This window comes from Schistocerca piceifrons, chromosome 3, assembly GCF_021461385.2.
Source record: "Schistocerca piceifrons isolate TAMUIC-IGC-003096 chromosome 3, iqSchPice1.1, whole genome shotgun sequence".
In the NCBI taxonomy this organism is placed as follows: domain Eukaryota; kingdom Metazoa; phylum Arthropoda; class Insecta; order Orthoptera; family Acrididae; genus Schistocerca; species Schistocerca piceifrons.
The window spans coordinates 916,056,155-916,066,215 of record NC_060140.1 but is presented as its reverse complement, the minus strand read 5'-3'; the positions used below and the strand labels follow the sequence as shown (position 1 = coordinate 916,066,215).

Below are 10,061 nucleotides of genomic sequence, written 5' to 3'. Positions count from 1 at the left end.
TGCACCCTTGATGTTACCACCCATGCCAGCCAGTGTGACCGAGCGGTTCGAGGCGCTTCAGTCTGGAACCACGCGACCGCTACAGTCGCAGGTTTGACTCGTACCTTGGGCATAGATGTGTGTGATGTCCTTAGGGTGGTTAGGTATAGGTAGTTCTAAGTTCTAAGGGACTGAGGACCTCAGATTTTAAGTCCCATAGTGCTCAGAGCCAATACCACCCTTGTTTTCAGTTTCATCGAAAGTTGTTTTGTCTTTTCAATAAGGTGTGTCAGTCCCCCGGACGATCATATCTTTTTCAATTTCTTCACATTTTCCCTGCCACCATTTTGCCTTGGCTGCTGGGAACTTCCTGTTTATTTCATTCCTTTATTTCATGTCTTACCCTGAACATTTCCTCCTTTCAGTGATCAATTTGAAGTATTTCTTCCGTCATCCAAGGTTTGTTCGAAGTTACCTTCCTTGTACCTGTGTCTGACTGTCTAACAGCCATTATTGTACTTTTTTGAGATTTCCACTCCTTCTCGACTGAAATACTTGCTGTGATATTCCCTCTCGCAGTATCCACATCCCCAGTGAACCTTAAACTCCCCTCATCATTCCTCAGTACATCAGTATCCCTCTTCCTTCCACAAAATCTTCCGTATGAATCTCTTAAACTTTAGTCAAATCTCCATCATTACTAAATTACAATCTGAATCTATATCTGTCCATTGGTACATCTTACAATCCAGTATCTGATTTCGGATCTCTGTCTTACTACGGTGTAATCCAGCTGGAATCTCCGAGTCTTTTCTAAGTATACATCCTCCTCTTGTGGTTATTGATCCGAGTATTAGCTATTACCATCTGAAATTTATTGCAGAACTCAATCAGTCATTCTCCTGTCTCATTCCTACTGCCTTGTCCATATTTTCACGTAACCTGTTCCTCTGTTCCTCCCCATAAAACTGCGTTGCATTCCCCCACGATTGTTAGCTTCTCATCTGGCATTATATACTGAATTACCCGTTCAAAATCGTCATATAGTTTCCCTCTCTCTTCAGGTTCTCCCTCCAACGCGGCATGTTTACTTCAACTATCACTATGGGCTTTGATTTGCTGTCGAATATGATGAGAAAAAAACCTACCAATGAATGATTTACAGTAGCTCACTTTCTTATTAATAACAAATCCTACGCCCGTTACTCTATTTTCTGCTGTTATTGATCCTATGTCAGCCTGAAATGATATCCATGTCTACTTTCCAGCTCACTTCACTGTCACCCACTACATATAGATTGAGCCTTTGCATGTCCTTGTTTTATATTCTAGCTTTGTACAATCTTCAAGCTTTGGGCATTCCATTCTCTGACTCGCAGAATTTTATTCATTCATTGGTTATTCCTTTTTTTTTCATAGTCACCTCTCTCTCCATTTTCAGTCCCCTCTCAGAGACTGGAATGGGGGACTAACATGGAATCGTTTGCCGTAGAAAAGATTCTGACACTTTTTCAGTTACAGATCAGAAGTACCGTGAATATACATTATGCGTCTGTAATTCAGCGGTTTACGTTGACTTCTGCATCCTCATTTTGTTGATCATTTCCGTCTTTTTGGAGCAGTTTTCCACCATAAGCATAAGAGAGTGCCATGAACCTCCTTCGGCCTTTTGATAAGGCCTTTGGCAGAAGGCACAATGTAGTTGTCGCACCAGTACCTCACCCTTTCTCCTCCCTCATATCATCCATGACCTGTATGATGCTGATTGGTTTCTTAAAAGCCTGGTAAAGCGTCTTTCCTCTTGTTTTACAGCTTATTCTTTCACAGAAACCTACTTTCACAACGTGATTAATCAGATGTAATTTGAAGAATTTTAAACAGTTCCGATCTATGTTATATTCTTCAACAGATACTTATTGATGTTTTAGTTTTATTTAACTACGTAGAGATAACCATTAAGCGAGCTAAACTAGCAATCATTTGTAATAATTTGCTACTATCAATATAAAAATTATTTTATTGTTATTTACTAATTTTTAAAATTTTCATTGTGAATCTACATCTACATCCACAGAGCCTCTATAAATCACATTTCGGTGCCTACCAGAGGGTTCACCGAACAACCTCCACAAACGAAAAACGCCTTTCTTTTAATTATGTCTAGCCAAAATCCTGTATCATTTCAATAACACTCTCCCATATTTCGCGATAATACAAAACGTGCTACCCTTCTTTGAACTTTTTCGATGCACTCCGTCACTCCTATGTGGTAAGGATCCCACAACGCGCAGCAGTGTTTTAAAAGAGGACGGACAAGCGTAGTGCAGGCAATCTCCTTAGTAGATCTCGTATATTTTCTAAGTGTCGTGTCAATAAAACGCAGTCTTTGATCAGCCCTCCCCACAACATGTGTTCCTTCCAATTTAGGTTGTTCGTATGTGTAATTCCTAGGTATTTAGTTGAATTTACGGCCCTCTTATTTGACTGATTTATCGAGTAACCGAAGCTTAACGAATTCCCATTAGTACACATGTGGATGACCTCACACTTTTCATTATTTAGGGTCAACCGCCAAATTTCGCACCATTCAAATATCTTTCCTAAGTCTCTTTGCAAATTGTTTTGATCTTCTGACGACTTTATTAGTCGATAAACGACAGCATCATCTGCAAACAACTTAAGACGGCGGCTCAGATCATCTCCCAATCCGTTGATATAGATAAGGAACAGCAAACGGCCTATAACACTGCCTTGGAGAACGCCAAAAATCACTTCTGTTTTACTCGATGACTTTCCGACAATTGCTACGAACTGTGACGTCTCTGACAGGAAATCACAAATCCAGTCACATAACTGGGACGTTATTTCACAAGCACCCAATTTCACTAAAAGCCGCTTGTGTGTTACAGTGTCAAAAGCCTTCTGGAAATCTAGAAATACGGAATCGATCTGAAATCCCTTGTCAATAGCACTGAATACTTCATGTAAATAAAGAGCTAGTTGTGCTTCACAGCAACGATGTTTTCTAAACCCATGTTGACTGTGTGTCAATAGACAGTTTTCGTCGAGGTAATTCATAATATTTGAACACAATATATGTTCCAAAATCCTGGTACATAATGATGTTAACGATATGGGCCTGTAGTTTAGTGGATTACTCCTACTACCTTTCTTGAATATTAGTGTGGCCTGTGCACCTTTCCAGTATTTGGGTACGGAACCTTCGTCGTATTAACGGTTGTATATGATTGTTAAGTATGGAGCTAATGCATTAGCATACTCCGAAAAGAACCTATTTGGTATTCATTCTGGACCAGAAGACTTGCTTTTATTGATTTAGGTTGCTTCACTACTCCGAGGATATTTACTTCTACGTTACTCATGTTGGCAGCTGGTCTCCATTCGAATTCTGGAATATTTACTTCGTCTTCTTTTGTGGAGTCATTTAGGAACGCTGTGTTTAGTAACTCTGTTTTGGCAGCCTTGTCTTCGATAGTATCTCCATTGCTATCGCGCAAAGAAGGCATTGTATGTTTCCTGCCGCTAACATACTTCACATACGAGCAGAATCTCTTTGGATTTTATGCCAGGTTTCTAGACAAAGTTTCGCTATGGAAATTATTATAAGGATCTTGTATTGAAGTCGACGCTAAATTTCGAGCTTCTGTAAAAGACCGCCAATCTTCGGGATTTTGCGTCCGTTTAAATTTGTCATGTTTGTTTCTTTGTTCCTGCAACAGTTTTCTGACCCGTATGCACCAAGAAGGATCAGCTCCGTCGTTTGTTAATTTATTTGGTATAAATTTCTCAATCGCTTCCGATTCTATTTCTTTGCATTCAAGCCACATCTGGTCTACACATATATTATTAATTTGGAAGGCGTGGAGATTGTCTCTCAGGAAGGCGTCAAGTGAATTCTTATCTCCTTTTTTGAATACGTTTATTTTTCGTTTAGTTTTCGAGGATTTGGGATTACAATATCCAGTCTCGCTACGACAACCTTATGCTCACTAACCGCTGTATCCGTTTCGATGCTCATTATTAACTCAGGATTATTTGTTGCCAAGAGGTCACGTGTGTCTTCACAACTGTTACTATTCGTGTGGGCTCATGAACTAACTGCTGGAAATAATTTTCAGAGAATGCGTTTAGCACAATTTCGGATGATGTTTTGTGCGTACCTCCGGAATTAAACATGTATTTTCGCCAAGTTATAGTGTATAAATTAAAGTCACCACCAACTATAATCCTATGCGTCTTTTGATGGAAATAGATAGCTTTGGAGTTCCAAATCTTTAGAGCGAAAATTATACAGTTGGTAGAGAATTTTAAATTCTTTACTTTGAGATGAAGAAATAAACAATATATACTTATAGCAACAATTAAGGTTATGGCTACTGTTAAGAAATGTGGATGCCAGTGCCATGTGTGCTTACAATGATGAATGTATGCATTACAGCGGTGAATGATATTTTGCCACATTCTCTCAGTAATATAGCCCAATTGTTAATAATACTTCCATTTTCAATACCTAGTAGTATTCCATAGCAGGAAATGAACTGTGGGAACAATAAATATGGTTGTGTACTTGGTTCCAGGCTAGCATGACTAAAATCGATACAGAAACATAAGCAAGTCTCACATGCACATCTCGTTCAAGGCATATTACGCGAAATTTTAGCTTGGAACCACTAGTTCCGTATCTCAAAATATTGTGTTTAGGACCCTCTGTCTCCCACACAATTGAGGCGCTAAAGATTCTCTATATTTATATAGCTTCAAACGCTGCTTGTTTTCTCACAAAGTTTGATGGTCATTATGAAACCATTTAAGCTACGGTTGTTCAGTAGTCTAAATAAAGCGTATTAAGCGGTGCGCCATCTGTATGAAGATGATTTCAAACATCTTTTATTAGCCGCATAAGCGCATTGCAGTATTGTCTATTTGAAATAAGACGTTTTGCTCGTTGATCTGAAAGTCTGTAAAGACGGCAAAAATTTAGAAATTGACTGTAGTGTACAAGTTTTTTTAACAATGATGAGAGTAAGTTTATTTTATTACAGTTTTTATTTTTTAAATATGTTTCTAATATCTGACAATGGGTTCCGTTGGCTCCTTACCAACAATGGGTTCCGTTGGCTCCTTACCACAGTAGCAACAGCGTTGCCTACGATTTATTGTAATCAGTGTGTGTTGCGTCAGACACAGCGCACAGTCAACGCCCAATGAAGAGATGGAGGGAAGGACACCCGCTAGTACTTTCACGCTAGAGCGGCGCCGGACTGCGGTATATATAGTGTGTGGACGCAGTCCGTAGGCAGAGTTCAGCAGCTGCAACAGCCGACAACCCTCATTGCCGACCATGAAGTGCCTGGTGAGTGCGAGCGTTCGCAACTGCTCTGCGTCGCCGGCCTCTGAGGTGTCGTAACTCGCGCTGTGCTTGACTGCATGGCTCTGCAGCCTGAAAGCTGCGGTTTTCTCCAGAAAACCTGTTGACTGAATGCCAACTCGTCTAGGTTCATAGGTCACGTCATATTTCACCTTAATTTCTTCTTTCACAACTGATATTTTGTTGTCTCTGCTTAGATCTTTGCTCCCAGTTAGCTGACATACAACACTGAAACTTCCTGGCACATTAAAACTGTGTGCCGGACCGAGACTCGAACTCAGGACCTTTGCCTTTCGCGGGCAAGTGCTCTACCATCTGAGCTACCCAAGCACGACTCACGTGCGTTCTCACAGCTTTACTTCCGCCAGTACCTCGTCTCCTACTTTCTGGAAACATCCTCCAGGCTGTGGCTAAGCCATGTCTCCACAGTATCCTTTCTTCCAGGAGTGCTAGTTCTGCAAGGAGAGCTTCTGTGAAGTTTGGAAAGTAGGAGACGAGGTACTGGCGGAAGTAAGGCTGTGAGGACGTGGTGTGAGTCGTGCGTGGGTAGCTCAGATGGTAGAGCACTTGTCCGTTAAAGGCAAAGGTCCCGAATTCGAGTTTCGGTCCGGTACACAGTTTTAATCTGCCAATAAGTTTCATATCAGCGCACACTCCGCTGCAGAGATAAAATTTCACTCTGGAGACATACAGCATTATTTGCAATGTAAGTGCAACGTTGCTAGTGTTGTGCCAACCGACCTCAAGAACTTAGTGGAAAAAGTACCTGTAAACTCATTAAAATACCTACTCAGTTGGAACAGACTCTGGATAAACGAAACTGAGACAGGCAGCACACTGAAAAATAGCCCAAATACCATTAAAAAGTAATTTAATACCAACCAGTTATCCACTAGTATTTTACTTTACTTTGTTTGGTCAGCACACTCAGGATAGCGTGTTATTGCTTCCAACGATAAAGATACTTCTCGTTTCTTATCTCATCGCTGCTTTAAATAAAATGCTATGCAAAATGTCGAGAGTAGCTTGTAATGAATGTTCTCAAGAAATTTCATAGCGCTGCCGGTTTATGCCACCATATATCCCTGTGATTTGCCTTATCTTAAATCAGTTTCCGTCTGTAGCATTTTGAAAATTTAGCTGTGAGGAGAAAAAGAAAATCTAATTCAGCATTATAATATTACATAACATTGCCATATACGAGGTACATATAAAATTAATTTGTTACAAAATAAAATACAATCTAAGTATAACTCTCTTAGCAAAATGAGCTGACAGAACTATGACTATTGCTGCTCAGTAAAGATGCATGTTCTCGAGTGGTCGTCTTGGAGACTGGCCAGAGTGCACCATGGGGTGTAGAATTATAAAATATGAAAACATTTTTACCAGTATCTGAGTTCCTCAGTTTTTTGAGGTGTAACAAACAGTTTAACTTGAGCTGCACACAGGAAAAATTGCGAGCATCAAGGCAAAATTTGAAGTTTGCAAGTTCTGTTGAAAACGTGGTCATTAAAGTAAATCTGGACTGCCACAAGGAGACTTACCCTTGCCTTATCTTAAATCCTGCCGATTGCCAGTCGAGATAGCATGAAACGACAAAAAGTTGTGTTTAGTAGGGTGCAATATTCAAAATATATATTTTATCCAAGAGAAACGAACGGAAATGGGGAGCTATCCAAAGAATGTGGAATCGAGATGTATATCGAGTGTCTTACTTATGCACAAACCTAGTTAAATTGAAACAGAATGATTCTCTATTATCAGGAGAGAAACTTCAACACCTATTCAACTTGATTTATCTCCTCACTGCAGAATTATGTTCAAGCACTCATTTTCCTGAAGTATCAAATAAAATGGAGATGTCGTGTTATTGATACTATGGGGAGAATTTCACGTTTTCATGACTAAAACATAATTTTACTCACGTAGTGTTAATTTTCCTTTAGACATTCCTTTCATTATGATGTACCTACTCGCTGGAAATATTTTCCCGCTTGGGATACAAACCAGAAATAAAACTAATGATCAGTGTGGTTTTATTAATGTATACAGTAATTGCATTACCCGACAGCTGTTGGAAAGTAATGTGGATTAAGAAAATTTAGATATACTTATGGGTTGTGTATCAAGCACAAGGGTAACTTCATGTGTCATTTACAGTCATCAACAACTTCTTAAAATAAAATGTAGAGTAAACATTCTTGAAGGTAATATTGTCAATAGCTGTTATTTATTTAATTTAATGCATGACACATGGCCCATCATACATGAATAATACATGAACTTTTATTGCAATGGTTAGTAACTGGATCTGCTACTGATAATCAAGTACATACAGCCAGCTGAGTGTCATGCATTTCACAGAGCATAGTGTAGACAGTAAGGTGCATTATTTATTTGGTTAGGGCTGGATTGAGACTAGCTATGAAAAATAGCAACTACGACAGCAGACCGCTTCTATTACACTGGGGCTGCACTACTTGGCCAAGAAATTACAACTCCTTACAGGGGGGATCTGAAATGGCAGGTGGCTTAACTTGTCTTTACATTAGAGTTCCTACAGATAGAGGAGTGCTAAAGAGGTGTAGCGAGACTTCGTTCCCACAATGGTCTGGCAAAACTATCTACATATTGTGTCTATACCAAAGACATGCTACAGTTCTGTCAGGACAATGAGTTTAGTGGCTAATGTCGGTGGGACTTAAAAGACAAATGAATATCTTCTCCTAGTGCTAATTTGATCCACTAGTGGCAGCACATGTAAAAAGGATCTTCTCATAATGGGCAAACAGTTTGCAACTGATTTCAGATGGACTCAGAGTCTTTGAAAGGCGTGATGCGAAACAGAAAATATAACCATGTGTGAGGCGAGAAGATTAGAACAATTTATGCATATTTTCATGTACCTGCTGTGCTTTCAGACATTGCCACATTTTCAGTTTTATGACAGCCTGCAACTTGAAAGCGCCTTCTTGTTCTCTCAGATTGTCCTGAGTGCGGTGCTGGCCGTGGCTGTGGCCAAGCCCGGCTTTTTGGGAGCCGGAATCGTGGGCGCCGGTCTGGCAGCCCCAGCCTACGCGGCCGCCCCCATCGCCGTGCCGGCCATCCCACAGCCTCCGGCCAACATCATCATCGGCCCCGGCGGACACCCCCTGGACACCCCTGAAGTGGTTGCCGCCCGCGGCGCGCACCTCACCGCCGTCGCCCAGACACAGGCCCGCGACGCCATCGTCAACTCGGCCGCCATCCTCGCCGCCCCCGCCGCCATCGCCGCCCCCGCCGCCATCGCCGCCGCCCCCGCCTACGCGGTCGGTCCCCCCGCGCTGGTCGGCGGCCTCGCCCCCTCGATCGCCGCCCTGGGCCCAGCGGTGGCTGGCGCCCCTGGAGCCCTGGCTGCCGCCGCCCACCTGCACGCCAAGGCTGCCCTGCTGGGCTGAACTCGACAACACCGTCCTCTGCTGTCCACCGACTGACCATTTACAAGTATTTAGGGCTTCTGCAAGAGCGCCAGCACTGAGACTACAGATCATTTTGTACATAGATATTTATAAATAAATATGCAAAAATAAATGGAATTACCAACATACACCACTTTTTCACTACATTTTAACATAATTATACATGAAGTTTCTAACAACCCTACCACAACAAAGGTCAAAAATTAATTATGATTGTAGTGTTGCTCACGCTGCTAAAAATTGCATTTTCGGGCAACAACAAAGTTACATTATGTGACAGGTGTCATTAGAGCACAGTTAATAAATTCATTTCTTGAAATAATGGATAAACTAGGCACTCATCTTTTCGTGTTTCCCACGCTGGTCTCGTTGCGAACTCATGGCGCAATCGCTCATAAACCATTCTTGAAGATTAAACTTTTGCAAAGTAGGACAGTGGTGATGTAAAAAATAATCAGCACTCCGAATTTCAGTTACACTTCTCTTTTATTACTTCTGTTGCAATATCACGTAACTCGTTGCAAAATATCACTTCACAATATAAAACATATTTGAAAATATCTTCCTCACTGTTAAAGTTTACATTTCATAAACTGACTACAATTTGTGTCTTTTTAACATGACGACCAAAGCTTGAGTCTCTAATAATCGCCTACGCGCCCAAAAATCAGAGTTACAAGTACGTCAAAGATCATAGAGACAAAAGAAATAATACACATAAAAATAATATCATTGCAATATATACATATTGATGTATCAAAGTACCTCCACATTAATGAAATCAAATCTGGATGTTGTCACAGAAATATGTTAACTATTCTACAGCAACACAGTACAATATTGCTGGTATCGAGAGGTTGAGGTGATTGAGGTAATTCAAGTACCATTACAAGTTCCAATCCAGTCTTAAACCTATTTTGATAAGGTGTAATGGACAGAATATAGTGATATGTCCTCTACACACTGATATTCAGGTCCACAGTACCACACATACTACGCTTGAACACCAGACTGCGTGCCACCATTGTGTTTTATCGTCTTTCTTATGCTCCATAAACATTAGGTAGGTTTCATTCTTATGATACATTACCTTCCGACTTATAGATTCAGCGCTGAAACTCCTCTGTCACCTTTACAGTTGATTTCTATAGTATGGCAGCCTATAAGTAATGCTATATTAGTTAAACATGACTTTAACAAAGCGCTTCACAGAAACATACGTGCTGAAATAA

The 10,061-nt window shown here is 40.7% G+C and overlaps 1 protein-coding gene across 1 annotated transcript; it reads left to right on the top strand.

Annotated features, from left to right (window-relative positions):
• The first annotated feature begins 5,285 nt into the window (after nucleotides 1–5,285).
• LOC124789782 (cuticle protein 18.7-like) lies at nucleotides 5,286–8,957 on the top strand. Its single transcript, XM_047257250.1, has 2 exons — nucleotides 5,286–5,353; nucleotides 8,356–8,957. The coding sequence occupies exons 1-2, from the start codon at nucleotides 5,342–5,344 to the stop codon at nucleotides 8,806–8,808; spliced, it is 465 nt and encodes a 154-aa protein (XP_047113206.1). The 5' UTR covers nucleotides 5,286–5,341; the 3' UTR covers nucleotides 8,809–8,957.
• The last annotated feature ends 1,104 nt before the right edge of the window (nucleotides 8,958–10,061 follow it).